Genomic DNA, 15,385 nt, shown 5'->3' with positions numbered 1-15,385 from the left:
CAGCACGCTGTTAGTCTCCCTAGCATATTCCCTTATACCGGTTTTCTTCCGAATCCCCTTTTATTTTGTATTTAGAAGTATCTTCGTTTTCCTGATTATATGGTACAGTGGGTAAAGAAAGCCAAGCTGACAGGCTGTTTGATCCCAGGACCACACACAAAAGGAAAAGATCCAAACCCACAAATTTAATACTGTAAACAGTACAGTAAAAATTCACTTAATTTCTCTTCTTGTCTCAATTACACAGACAGCTACCCAAAGGTTATTTACTGAATAAACTAAATGATTCCTTGATGATATGTTTTCCAACTGTTGGACTATATGATTCAGTGTTAAGGACTTGTGTATACTGTATTGTGACACACAACACGGTTCAGGGTCAAGTTTCCCAATAGTGCTGTACTTTTTCAGAGTTGCCTTCCATACTTCTGCTTATTTTCTGAGATGTTCTTTAGGGTAACAGCTAAGGTTCCCTTTAAAAACAAAATTCAGTTGAGTTGTACCTAATTGTGCAGGTCTGTAATCCAGCTGTTTGGAAGGCTGAGACAGGTGGATCACAAGGTCAAGACCTGTATGGTCAACTTAGTGAGACACTGTACAAATTTTTAAAAAGTGAAAAGGGGGACTAGGGCTAGGAAAGTAGCTCAGGGGTAGGGCACTTTTAACAGCTGAGCTAGCCCTTCAGCCCTGGCCAGTGTGTTTTTAAAAATAATTTATTTTAGTATACTTACTTGAAATCTAAGTACTGTACTAAACTGTTATACATTCTAATGGTTTTCCAATTATGTTATCTTGAGTTTCCTGAAAACCTAAGAGGCTCCTTCAGAGATTACATTCAGCCTGCTCCTGAACAGTTTTATATGCAAGGACCAAACCCAAGAGGGTTCAAGATATACTTCTACAACTTCCAGATTAAAAACGTCAAGAGATAAACATTGATAGCCTTATTTAGTGAAAAATCTCTTAAGCTAGTCACACACACAAAAAGCATTAGTCATAGCCAAGCAGTGGAGGTATATGCTTTTGATCCCGAACTAGGGAGGCAGGTGGATCTCTGTGAGTTTGAGGTCAGCCTGGTTTACAGAGCGAGTTCCAAAACAGTCAGGGCTACACAGAGAAACCCTTTCTCAAAAAAACAAAAACAAACAAAAAAAACCTAACAACACCCCCCCCCAACCAAACATGGATACTTGACATGTAACTAAAAAGATAAAAAGTTAAATCTTTTTTTTGTTTGTTTGTGTTTTGTTTTTTTTGAGACAGGGTTTCTCTGTGGCTTTGGAGGCTGTCCTGGAACTAGCTCTTGTAGACCAGGCTGGTCTCGAACTCACAGAGATCCACCTGCTTCTGCTTCCCAAGTGCTGGGATTAAAGGCGTGTGCCACCAATGCCTAGCTTAAAAAGTTAAATCTTTTATTCAAAATAAAGTTAATAAAATGAAAAAAAAAGATAATTGATAAATGATTAATATCTAGAATTTATAAAGAATTTTCTCAGGCTGGACGGTAGTGGCACATGCCTTTAATCCCAGCACTTGGATCCCAGACAGGCAGATCTCTGTGAGTTTGAGCCATCTTGGTCTACAAAGCTAGTTCCAGGACAGGCTCCAAAGCTACAGAGAAACCCTGTCACAAAAACAAAACAAAAACAAAAACAAAAACAAAAAAAAGAGAGAGAGAGGATTTTCTCAGTCAAAAAGAAAAAGACATTCCAACAGAAAAGTAGGCCAAAGTGAGTGCAAACAATCCTCCCAGATTGAGCCAAACTGACTCCTATACACCTGGAAGGAGACAAATTTTCCTGGTAGTCAGTCAGAGGAATGCAGATGGAATCAAGAACAAAACCAAGAGTTTGTTTACTAGACTGGCAAAAGTAAAAACATAAGCATCTAATGTATGAGTATGTATGAAGTATGTATGAAGTATGAATGAAGTATGCCTGAGAACACAGGGCAGCAAGGGTTCCTCAGCAGGATCATAAAACTGAGCAGCTATCTTGAACATATGCAGTTAAATTGAAGACAAGCCTATCCTACAGCTGTGGAAGACCATGCTCAGCCACACACAAGCACTTACAAACACACTGTATACACAGAGACACATCTGGAAGCAAGCGCAGTGTGCATCGTCAGCAGGTGGAGAGCCATGCAGTCTGACACTGCTCTGCAGTAGCGAATGCACTACACACCTAACTACGTGTCACACCATATGGAGAAATCTCAGAAGCAATGCTGAGCAACACAGGAATGGTAGATACTTACACTGGGCTACTACTGATGCAAAGTCTTTAAATATAAAGAAACCAAATTTAGAAGGGAAGGACATTGTGGTGCTATTCTTAGTTGTCAACTTGACTACATCTGGTATTAACTAAAACCCAAATGGCTGGGCACACCTGTGGGGAATTTTTTCTTAATTAAATCATTTAAGATGGAAAACACACTTCTAATCTGGATTTTTGAGGTAGGAAGACACAGTTTGTTTGTTTGGCTGGTTGGTTGGTTTTTTGTTTTTGTTTTTTTCAAGACAGGGTTTCTCTGTATTGCTTTGGAACTCTCTCTGTAGACCAGGCTGGCCTCAAACTCACAGAGATCTGCCTGCCTCTGCCTCCTGAGTGCTGGGATTGAAGGTGTGAGCCACCAATGCCCAGTAGGGGTAAGACACACCTTTAATCAAGATCTCATTCTCTAAATTCTGTTACTCCAGAGAGCCCTGATGAATACAGACATACACAAAATTCAAGACATGGCCTCTGGGGAGGGGAGGAGGGAACAAAATCAGATTACTTGTTGGAGCCCAAGTATTTTATTACTTAGAAACAAGGGGCTGGAGGGATAGCACAGTGGTTAAGACCATGTTGCTGCTCTTGCAGAGGAACAGAGTTCAGTTCCCAGCTCCCACACTGGGCTGCTCATAACTGCCTGTAACTCCAGGCTCCAGGGACTCCTTGAACCTCCATCAGCACCCACACATTTTTAAACAAATCTTAAAAATAAAACAAACAAACAAAAAAACCCATAAGTCTTGAAGTAAATATAGTGAAACTTCCCTTATTCAGCTTGAGTGGGAGATTCACAGGTGGTGAGTTTTACTCCATATCCCTTAAACATTGTGGAATGTAGGTAAGGAAGGAAGATAAAGAAATTTATGGTCCTAAACTAAAGCAAAAGGGAAGGGGGGTGAGATTGCAGGGTGTTTCATTTTAGTGAACACCACTGGAACTCTCTCCAGACAGCTTTTGCTCACTTTATCAAGATCCATCAAATGGTACTGAAAAGCCTGACAATGCCACATGCAATTAATAAAGGCACCGGGATAACAATAAGGAGGACATTCACATAAACGCGCTGCCGCTTCCTTGCAGGTCAGTTGTTTTTATGGAAGCAGAGAATGGAAGAGTCCCTGGAGACACTCTTAAAGCAAGACTCCTGCATCCTGCAGGGAAAGATGTCAGAATGCCACAGGTGGGAATTCTGTGGTTCCCCAAGTGACAACTCCTCAAAAGGCCTTCACAATGTTTCTAGAAACCATGGTCTCAGTTCTTTGCTGTGCAGAACAAACAGAAGTCAAGAACTTCAAAAGGGACTTACCTTCCTCTCAAGCTCCTTTACAACTGCATCCAGAACTACCTTATGGTGTGCAAACACTAGAAACTTCTCTCGTCCACTCTCCAAAAGGTCCATGATGTATTCACTGGATTTGACAATGATAACAAAGTTGATTGAACATACAACTGCAGTTAGTTACCAAAAAGTGATTTCAAGAACCTACAAGGTACCCGCTCCCTCTTTTCCATGCTCTCCCTTTTCTGAGAGCCAACCTTTCCCCTCTTTACTCATACCATGTCATGGACAGAGCAAAAGGAGGAAGACCATCCTCTGACATGTGTAGAAAGAGCTTTATACATGCTAGCCATCCTACATAAACAACCTGAATTGTCTGTAAGCAAGAGCTCTGTGTGTCTCTGGGATGTTTCCATGCGGGGTTCATGTCATTACTAAGATAATCAGCTTTCATGTTAGTTGTTTTCAATACAAACTCAAGTAGGTTAAAGGATTCCTGACACAAATCCCTGGAAGTGATAATTCAGAGACGACACTTAAGGGGGACTCTCCACCGCCCCTCTGCTGAGGCCACGGATGACATGGCCCTATCAGTGCTAATGGAGGTCTTCTCCCAGATGAGGAAGCATGGTGGGGAGCAACCCACTTGCTTTGCTTGGTCTCCCATTCATTTACTTTTCTATCCACTGTGTGTTTTTTAAATTGTTTATTTAATGTGTATGAGTGTGTGCCTACATGTATATATGTTCACTGTGTGTGTAGAGCCCACAGAGGCCAGAGGATGGAGTCAGATTCCCTGGAAATAGAATTACAGACAACTGTGAGGAGTCTCACGGGTGCTTTTAATCACTGGGCCATTTCTCCAGCCCCCATTGTGGTTTTTTTGTTTTGTTTTAACTTCTTATTTTTATCTATCAGCCTTGGGTCATAAAGGCAGAGGCGATCTGTACAGATGAGTATTGCTTACTTCTTGGGTGCATAAGAGCCCTCACCCAGTCTGTAGTCATCCCTAGAAAGAGACTTGTCTAGGCAGAGTAGACAATGCCTTCTTTGGGATGGACAGATCTCAACAGCTTCCTATGATATTGGCAGGTCTGGAAAGGCACGTGGATTTTCCTGTAAACATCTAAGAATTATTTTAAACAAAATTACAACTGACCAAAGTACCAAATTAGACTTGAAGTTGTAACCACTGAATTAATAGAATTTAATTTATTCTGAGAGACATAAATTTTGCCATGATAAGTTAAAGTTTATTTCCACAGCTCTGAAAAACCACAGGGTCACAAAATCAACTTGGTCAGCACATAAAAACCTCTGGCCCCAATTTTTTCCAATGGCACTTTCCCTCACATCTGACACAGCTTAACTGCTCTGCTCATTTCAAGTTTCTCTTCTCATTACCAGAATGGACACATTTGCCCACTACTACACTGTCATCTGTTAACTGAGAGATGCCCATTTAAAAGAAAACAAGCAGCAGAAAAAGTGGGGGAAGAAAAGCAGGCAGCAGAGGCAACTGGGTTTTTACGATTTACAATCTAATTTCTACTTATTAGATGTTTGTGACTAGGGGTCTAGAGACTCAGATGAGATGTGCTCAATATCCACACTTTAAAAACAAGGCCAGATTCTACAAAGAGGCTGTAGGTGTGAAACACATTGAGGTAAAAGTCGTTTAGAAACAATAAAGTACTACACATTCTGTATAGGATTCAGACAAGGCATGGCCCAAGTTTATGAGGTAGCAAGATGCCTGGACTTAAGCTTGTGATGCATTTCTATGTAGTGTGCTTGCCTATTCTGTACAGGGCTCTGGCATTGCAATTGAAAACAAAACAAAACAAAATAAAACAAAATCAATACCAACCAACCAACCAAGAAATGTGGATTTGTTTCATGGTTATACTTCAGATTCTAGGGGAAATGGATGGTTGTGGGCCTAATAATTGAAGAAAGCCACAGAACCTAGGTTTATAGGGAATGAGGCAAAGAACTGTCCTCCTATCTGTCACTCAGCAGCATGTAAGACCATTCAGGGACAGGTGGGTTCCAAGCAGGTTCCTTTCTCTCTTTATACACAGATCTCCATCTCAAAGCCAGTGTGGCACAACTTGGCTCACCTGAAATTTGCTTTCATTGTGAATGGATTACTTGGGCCATTATTCCATCAACACCACATGAATGTCAAGTAATTAAAAAACCAGGCAAGTGCACATTGTTAGGATTGCCTCAAGTTCCAACTGCAGTGATGTGAGCCTCTGTGCCTGTGCGTATGGAGGCCGGAGGGCAATATCAGGCATCTTCCTTAGTCTCCCTAGTGACCTCAGTCTAAAGGTCTTACTGAACCTGGAGATCACTGACTGGGCTAGGCTGGCTGGCCAGCAAGCTGCAAGCATCTGTCCATCTTTTTTGCCCTACAGCTGGGGTTACAGCTCTGTGACATGGCCCCTGGCTTTGTATGTGAGTGCTGGGTATCCAAACTCAGGTTCTCATATTTGTGTGGCAAGCACTATACACACTGAGCCCTCTTTCTATCTCATGCCATAATCATTGCTTTTAAACATCAGAGATAACAACTGGTGATAACTTACATGACACAGGGGACTTTAGCTTCTGCTGTTCTGTTGAAGAAGACAATGAGGGCTTCTTTCTGCTGCTGTTTCTATGGAAAGAGAAGGTGAGGGTTTAAAAACCTACTATCAGTGCTCAGGAATTAGCTGATCCAACTGGAAAAACTCTGAACTTCCCCCATTTTAGCAACTACTCTATTCTAGAATGTTTCAGCAAGCACTACTATTACTCAAGTGTTTGTATGATTCCTTCTTTTAAAATAGGTATGTTAGGCTGGAGAGATGGCTCAGCGTTTAAGAGCATTGACTTCTCTCCCATGTTCAATTCCCAGGACCAACATGGTGGCTCACAGGAATCTGTAACTCCAGTCCCAGGGAATCTGACACCCTCTTCTAGCTTCCACAGGCACCAGGCTCACACACAGTACAAAAACATAATGTACACAAATCATCCATACATCTAAAATAAAATAATAAGGGGTGGTGGTGGCAAGGATGGAGCACTGGCCCTGCAGTTCAGAGCACTGGTTGCTCGTGCAGAGGACCCCACTTTGATTCCAAGCACCCATGTGATGGCTCACAACCACCTGTAACTCCAGTTACAGTGTATCCAGTGTTCTCGTCTGATCCCTTTGGGCATCAAGTATGCAAATGGTGCACAGATATACATAGAGGCAAAACACTCATGTATAAAAATATGAAGAAATCTAATAAATTAAAAGATAAAACATTGTTTATTACATATATAATATATATTCATATCTAGTTATATACAAATATTTTTTTACAGAAAGTTATATGTAGACACATAAAATATATTTTATATAGATTTCCCATGTACAGGCATGAATATATATGCTTATATATATTTAAAAGTACATATATATACATATATATATAATATATTTTAAATATTGTACTAAATAGCAGAAGTAGAAATTATAGTGTTTCTAGGGAGCTCAAATATCTGGGCTTGGAAACTGGTGCTAAGAATTCAGTAGCCAATACATATAAAGCACCATGCCAAGAAAGTCATAAGTATTCAATAAATGTCGTCATCTATTATATATTGACATCTACTGTATTTTATTTTTCTCTTTTTGCAAAACTTGGGATCAAACCCAGGGACCTGCACATGCTAAGCAATACTCCATCACTGACCTACATCTCCCAGCTGTGGTGTATTTTAATGTGGGAGAAGTCAATAGTTTTATCTTTAAAAAGAAAGGAAAACTTCTAAACTGAGAAGACATGATACTACCCATTAACAGTCTTGCCTCTTTTCTGGCTGTGGGCAAAGGGTTTTTAAACAACTTGTACCCTTTGTTCCTTGACTCCTAGACTCTTTTTTTAAAATTTATTTTTATTTAAATTAGAAACAAGCCTGCTTCATATGTCAATCCCAGCTCCCTCTCCCACCTCTCGTCCCCCATCCCCCAACGACGCCCCTACCCCATCCCTCCTCCGCTCCCCTGGTTAGGCCCTCTATGGTGGATCCCCAAAGATTGCCATATCATCTGGGGCAGAGCCTAGGCCTTCCCCCATGTGTCTAGGCTGAGAGAGCATCCCTCTATGTGGAATAGGCTCTCAAAGTCCATTTGTACTCCAGGGATAAATACTGATCTACTACCCGAAGTCCCATAGATTGCCAAGGCCTCCTCACTAACATCCACGTTCAGGGGGTCTGGATCAGTCCCATACTGGCCTCTCAGCCATCAGTCTGGAGTCCACGAGCACCCCCTTGTTCAGGTCAGCTGTTTCTGTGGGTTTCACCAGCCTGGTCTTGACCCCTCCTCTGCTCATCACTCCTCCCTCTCTGAAACTGGGTTCCAGGAGTTCAGTTCAGTGTTTAGCTATGACTCCTAGACTCTTATTAAAATAGATGCACTGGGCTTCTCAGATTTCTTTTCTATGGTGGAAATTTGAATGGCAAGGTTTGAGAAAGGATGCTGTCACCAGGACTCTGCATGGATTTGTTTCATTTTCTTGTTTCTTTGCTGATCAGAAACCAGCTGTAGACAAAAGCCATTACAGCCAGTTTTCCTCAGTCTTTGAGGAAACATTTCCACCTAAAAAATGAGAAAGGCTTTCATGATAACTGATTTTATAAATTGGCTGCTTGGCCTTCACTTTTATATACAAAGGTTATAATAATATCTTCTAGATGGAGAGGTGTGAAAGAACTAAGAGCCAGCCCTTGAGAGACAAGCCAGCAGGGCCTGCTGGAGTGTCCATTATGTAGGCAGAGAGGTACCTGGGGCTGAAAGTAATGATAACAGCAGTACTTATGATTTATGCTAAGCCACCAGTCTCCTTATTTGATTAAAACCATGAAAACTCAGTTCTGTTTAACCTCATCGATTCAGGGTTTCGCAGTCTGCAGGCATGCAGTCCACTGACCAGCAACTGATGGTTCTGCTTCCCGAATGAAGTTAAATATTTCATTTGCATCAGACTGCAGGGGTGGACAGCAGTTCTCAGGTGCTAGACTGAAAAGGGCTCTGGGTTCTAGGGTGGATGTTGGAAGACATTTACTGAGCTCAGACCACATAATCTCTAAAGGAAATGAGAACTCTACAGTATCTAAGACAAGGATGACAGTCACCAGGAGGAAGAACTCTAGGCAACTGACACTATCCTTATGGACTTCCAGCACCCTGTCCTACTTATTGAAACATTAAAATAGCCCCTCAAAGGTAAGGGATTTGTACGGCTGCTGAAAGTTATGAAATACCCAACATTCCTAATTGTCATGGCTTATCTTAAGTTTTACTCATAAAATATTATTTTATTAGTTTGATATGAAGTCAAACTTTCTGGCTGCATGTGGAATAATATGTGGAGCTATGCACCACACTTAAAAGAGCTATACACACCAGTGCAGGTTTAAACGCTGCTCACGCAACTGCTGAACTAACCACAGTCCCCAAGTGCTGTTTTACTCTTTTTCCTTTTGGCTGCTCTGCCTGTCAATATGTGTTTTTCTTCCTCAACTGAAATTCTCACTAGCTGTTTTCTTGCTCTCTTGTGTGCTCACCCTCCCTCCATCCTTCCCTCCCTCCCTCCCTCCCTCTCTCACTCTCGATCTCTCTCTGTTTTCTTAATTTCTATACCAGTTGCTTTCAAGCTAGTTCCAAAGGCAGACCAGATAGATACTAGCAGGAAACACTAACAGCCTTATTCCACTCACACATACAACAAAACACCACCATACTAGCAAAACCAAAACCATAACTGTATCTTTGAATCTAAAACTACTATGTGCCTGTCTCCCCATTAACATTGTATCTGCTGTCTCCGTTCACTGGTCAGGAAGTAAGGGGCACACCTAGGAGGCAGAAAAAGCTGGTGGATCTCTGTGAGTTCCCCCTACATTGTGAGACCCTATCTAGAAAGCAAGTTATGGGCTGGGGTCAGCTCAGTGGTAAAGCACACACCGAGCACGAGCAACCTCTGGGCTTAATCCACAGCACAGTCCCCCACCAAAACAATGCTTAAAATTTATAAATAAAGTTTCTATTCACTGAATTTTATTTGCAGGAATTGGCAAAAGACCAAGATTGATTTTCAGTGACAGAGCCTCTTGTGCTACCAAAAAACATAAGAGCACTGCCATAACCAGACGTGGTGGCGTACAACTGCAACCTCAGAGACAGACAGGAGGAGGACTGTGAGTTGGAGACTAGCCTGGGCTACAAGCAAGACCCCGTCTCTAAAGAAAAACCAAACATGTAGCACTGCCAACAAAAAGAACATGATCCATGTCCACGTCAATGGAAACTATGACAGGGTACAACTCCCTTTTTTGGGGTACTCAGTTATCACATATAATTAAGCACACATTAAATACAGTATGACAACTCACCAGGGCTTCCTCTCTCCTACCCAATTTTTTTCTTTATTTTTAAGATTTATTTATCATGTATACAGTACATGCCAGAAGAAGACACCAGATCCCATTACAGATGGTTGTGAGCCACCATGCAGTTGCTGAGAATTGAACTCAGGACCTCTGGAAGAACAGTCAGTGCTCTAAATCCCTGAGCCATCTCTCCAGCCCTCTAACCAATTTCTTAAAAGTTACTGGCCAGTCTTGTTTCTCCCATCATAATAGTGAACACATTGCCTTTTTTTTTTTTTTTTTTTTTTGGTTTTTGGAGACAGGGTTTCTCTGTATTGCTTTGGAGGTTGTCCTGGAACTCACTCTGTAGACCAGGCTGGCCTCGAACTCACAGAGATCCACCTACCTCTGCCTCCCGAGTACTGGGATTAAAAGCATGTGCCACCAACACCCGGCTCACATTGCACATTTTATCTTGTCGTTTTTTTTTTTTTTTGTGCATTCACTTTTCAGAGGCTGACACTGCAGCGGTTACTCACTGCCTTTGTTTGGGAGACTATGGGGCCCAGATGAAGCTTTGTGATGATGTAAAAAATGACCAATGGTTTTTATTTTCTTGCTACTGAAAAGTATAAGGCTTTATCCTAAAAGACAGACAGAACTGGTGTAGAGTTCTTCACATACTTCCTATAATATGTCACTATAGAAGAGCATGAAGTAAGAGCCAGCCGGCAAACCATCTTGTATGCAGCTCTAAGTTATTGGGCAGGAGAGCGGCACTGTGAGCCTCATTCCACTCTCTGTAAATACAAATTCCCTACACACACACACCCCAACTAGGTCAAGCAAGGAGTGAAATGCGTTGGCTCTTCTTGCTCAGGGAAAAGTTGATGGAAAGTCATGTTCGAAGAACTAGGACCACATGCACAGAGCAGCTTTCATAAGGATACCCGTGGAGGCACCCATTTCCCAGTCCCACTCACAGTTTTGTCCTTGGTCATTTCTTTGGCTGCTGCATCCAGGGCCGCCTTGGCCCTGGTGCTGATCCTACCAGGGTTGACCAGCACCATCTTTCGCTGCTTGGCTGGAAGCTGGGAAAGGACGTCAGACTTGAGCCGCCTCAGCATGATTGCCTCCTCCAGCAGCAGCTTCAGCTCGCCCAGGTTGGAGGAGCCTGAGTAGTCCCAGCCCCAAGGGAGCTGAAGGAAGAAAGGACGTCCGTTAGCCTTGGAGCTCCAGATGGCACTATTTTCCTACCACCCCACTGTGTTAGGACAGCTTCAAGAGGCTTTACAAGACTGAATGAACCCCAATTGAGACAGATGAGGACAGAAAGGATGTGGGAAAAACCAGGCATGAGATAAACCAAAAATCCATGTCACAGCAGCCCACAATTTGAAACTAACATTTCCATCAGCTTAAGTGACTGATGCTAGGGTTCAAAGAGCCCAGAACATAGGTTTGTGCTGGCCTGGCTGGAACTGGATCAAAGTTTTGGGATCCAGGGTTCCCTCAAGTTGCTGGTGGGCTGAGAGCTCAGATTCTACTCCCTCTCATATAGCTATAGAAGGTGTTAGAGACTAAAATAAAAAGCTGGTTGGGTGTAAATGAATGGGAGTAGAGATTTGCCTGGCATATGTGAGGCCTCAGGTTTGAATCCACCACAGCAATCAACTGATCAGATATCAATAAACCAATCATCAGTTATATCCTACCCTTCCCCAGTACTCTTACTAGAAATAGGACTGATTTCTATGCGGAACACAGAGAGCACAGGGCCTCTGCTGCTCTGCATATTCACAACTCAGTTACTTTCCTGCCTCACCTTCCCCTGGACCATGAGCTGCCTGAGGCGGGGAGCTGGGCTTGCTCACTTTGGGAGTCAAAGTACCTAGCATAATGCTGGAGACAGGGTAAATGTCTGCAAAATTGAGAGAAGAGATGGTCAAAGCTGGAGAGAGAAATTGGTCTAGTGTTATTTTTTTCTTTAAAAAAGGGGGGGGGGATTCAGGGGAAGTTCTTAGCAAATACCTCTAGACAGTCACTGGATATCAAATGAGCTTGGCACAGGGTACTTTCTCTAGGGAGGTCTCTTAGTGCAGAGGGGGAAACAGCTGGCCCTCTGGGCTACACTTTAGAAAAATCTTAGGAAGATGTGAATTCCAGAATTAATTTGGACATCTTGCCCCCAAGTTTAATATTCTTACCTCTTAACCTTGTAAGTTAAAACTGAACAATGCCAAAGATTTTAACTGAAACAATCACATTCTAACAAGATGCCATGCACTGGGCTGGGTGGAACAAAGGACAGGAGGAAGACCCAGACACTGTCTACACCTACGTTTTGCTGAGGTGAGGAAAGCGAGCGGGAAGAAGAATAAATGAAACTTGATGATGAAGCCTTGTGGTGTCAGAGACTGGGGAGGAGTGGCCAGACACTCTAGACACAGGAAGGGACAGTCTGAGTCTGAAGGATGCACTCCACCTTTAGTCCTTCCTCGGAGTGTTATCTACAGACTCAGCTATTTGGCGGGGGTTGGGGTGGTGGGGTGGTGAGGGGGTGGGGGGCTGGGGATGGTGGGGGGGCGGGGGGCGGGTGAGGTCCTCTTCAGAAAGCAGATCATTTGCAAACAGGACCAAAGTATAAACCACACAGGAAATGTACAAACAATCTACTCTAGAAACAATCACAGAGAAAGTGAGTCGAAGACTGTGTTAATGAAATACATTACTTTTAAAGACATTTAACAACTGAGAAGCTACGTTAACAACAACCTAACAAAAGTCTGCCATTAACTCTGCAGAGCACTGTAATTTACGCTATATGCACTTTGTGAGTAAATGGAAATGTTTTAAAATATCTTATTTTTATAGCAGTTTTAAAATATGGGAAGCAATCATAAATTCACATAGCATGTATTTTCATTCACAGATTGTTTGTGAGTAACTGCAGCCATTTCTCCAAAGTATCAGTGTCTGATGCAAACAAGGGCTTCCTATATTTGTGATTTGATCGTAAAACACATTACTAAGGTCTGAATTGGTGATACTGACTGCATCATATTTCTGTTTGTAGTACTCTTTCTCCCCCGTCCTCAGAGAACTGGAGCTGTGTAGATGGCAGGTTTAGAGTCATCTTCAGAGGGGTGACTAGTGGGTGAGGAGCCACTGTCCCCTGGGAGTCACTGCTTAGGAGCACAGGCTCACAGAGAAGCCCTCCCTCAACCTGAAACCCTGCTCTACTCTACCTGCCCCAAGGCTCTCCATATGGTCTTCTGTAGAGATGACTTCCTCACAGGCCAGAAACCCTCATTTCCCTGCTTTCTTGGCTCTGCCTGGGCCCTCCCCTCTAACTTGCCTCAATGCCTTTCTGGACCTGCTTCTGATATGGACTTTCCTTCTGCAGCCCCAGCTGCAAGCCTTGAATGGGAACTGTAAGTTGGACGCAGGCAGCACTGCTCAGAGCCCTACACATCTGTGCAGAAACTACTAGACCCTTTTCTAGAGGACACCACCTGCAATCACCACCTTTGAAAGTACTCTAAGGTCAAAGTCAGAGGCAAACCATAATGAAGTTTTCATGTGATTTTCTGACCCGCCTCTTGGTTCACATCAAGGAGCAGAAAGAACATGAAGGTAAAAGAATAGGGGGCTATGGAGACAAGAGAATGAATACCCGCTTGGCATCACAATATCGAAGTCCAAAGGTGTGAAACTGAGGGAAGAACGTTGGCCTGACAGCAATGATCTGTGTGTAGAGCTCTGCTGGCCGGGACATGGCTGGCGTGCCGGACAGTAGGATCACCCTCTTGGCAACCTAAAGACAAAACAGTCAAAGATGCTCTTGACACAGTGAGGAGAAAATGGGGGTGGGGCCTGCTACCCCTATGGGAGATTCTTTAATACAAAATATCAAAAAGGCCACAATGAGACAGGAGCTGGATGCCCCCCACTCCCTATCCCAGAACAGCAAACCCCCCCAGGCTGCAGCAGCTTCATCTTTCATTTCCTGGGCTCTCTCACTGCTGGATGTTCTCAACTTTAAGTATATACATTTTAACTGTGTGTGTGTGTGTGTGTGTGTGTGTGTGTGAGAGAGAGAGAGAGAGAGAGAGAGAGAGAGAGAGAGAGACAGAGACAGAGAGAGAGAGAGAGAGAAAGAGAGAGAGAGAGAAGGTCATCAGAGTCATTGCAGCTGGAGTTATAGGTGGTTGAGAACAGCACAATTCTGGAAAAGCAGCAGGCATCTTCACCACCAAGCCTTCTGTCCAGCCCATTCTTAACTTTAAACATCTCAGAACTTTCCTTTGTCAAAGATGGCAAAGACAAGCCTCACTCCAGAACTGTGTGATCTCTAAGTCAGGGTACTCTAGCCAGACAAAAAGGACTACATGTGTTGCAAAACCCAAATGGCGCTGCTGATGTAAGTCAGACGTCAACTGTCATTCCTTCAGGCCCTCCTAGCTGCTGTCACTGCACTTACACCTTCTGAACTATCTTTACTGTGGCCCTCACTTGACTGCAAGCCTCTTGAGACTGTGATGGCTATTCTTGGTTGTCAATGTGACTACATCTGGGAGTAACTAAAACCCAAATGACCAGGCACACCTGTGAGGGATTTTATCTTAATTAAATCATTTGATGTAGGAAAACCCACTTCTAATCCAGATCTCTGAGGTGGGAAGACACACCCTTAATCTGCTCCCTCTTTCCCTGCTTGTTCTCACTCTCTAGCAAGTCCATTCTTTCACTGGCATTAGAGCCTTTTTCGGGACTCTGGTGTCTACTGAAAACCAGCTGAGACATCCAGCCTCATAGACAGAACTACTACTGGATTCTTGGGGCTTCCATTGATGGACAGCCAACCAATACTGGAATAGCTGGACCACAGCCTGTAAGCCATTCTAGTAAGTCACACACACACACCCCCCACGCACACATTCTATAAGTTCCATTCCCTTGAGATCAAGGACTGGTCTGTTCCTACTTTCTGTAGCACTTTGTGCCTGGCACAAAGTAGGTAATCAATCAATGTACACTACATGCTGAGAAAAATCCAGAGGAAAGCTAGTTAGTGTTGCAGGGAACATGAAGTAAACACAAGAGATCCAGCATTGGTACAAAGCAGGAGAGAAACCAATAGGCCCGAATTTCCTGCAGAACAGATTTCTGATATTCAAGTTAAATTCACCATAATGACCCTGCTAGTATCAAGAGTAAATGATAGTGACAGCTTGTGTAAAAGCCTCTAGATCAGTGGTTCTCAACCTTCTTAATGATGCAACCCTTTAATCCAGTTCCTCACATTGTGATGACCCCCAACCATAAAATCACTTTTGTTGCTACTTCATAACTATAATTTTGCTACTGTTATGAATCATAATGTAAATGTCCGAAATGTAGGATATCT

The 15,385-nt window shown here is 43.0% G+C and overlaps 1 protein-coding gene across 2 annotated transcripts in view; it reads right to left on the bottom strand.

Annotated features, from left to right (window-relative positions):
- Positions 1-15,385, bottom strand: part of Smarcal1 (SWI/SNF related, matrix associated, actin dependent regulator of chromatin, subfamily a like 1) — a 44,976-nt gene that overhangs the window by 8,333 nt on the left and 21,258 nt on the right. For both annotated transcript variants that reach the window (XM_027397171.2, XM_027397172.2), the window contains exons 11-14: positions 13,652-13,792; positions 10,959-11,174; positions 6,156-6,226; positions 3,589-3,691 (exon numbers count right to left, since the gene is read on the bottom strand). In XM_027397171.2, the coding sequence (XP_027252972.1) occupies positions 3,589-3,691; positions 6,156-6,226; positions 10,959-11,174; positions 13,652-13,792 (531 nt within the window). The remainder of the gene's footprint in view (positions 1-3,588; positions 3,692-6,155; positions 6,227-10,958; positions 11,175-13,651; positions 13,793-15,385) is intronic.

The sequence above is a fragment of the Cricetulus griseus genome, chromosome 2 (assembly GCF_003668045.3).
Source record: "Cricetulus griseus strain 17A/GY chromosome 2, alternate assembly CriGri-PICRH-1.0, whole genome shotgun sequence".
Lineage (NCBI taxonomy): Eukaryota > Metazoa > Chordata > Mammalia > Rodentia > Cricetidae > Cricetulus > Cricetulus griseus.
The sequence above is the reverse complement of the archived record's forward strand: the minus strand, read 5'-3'. Positions and strand labels throughout refer to the sequence as shown.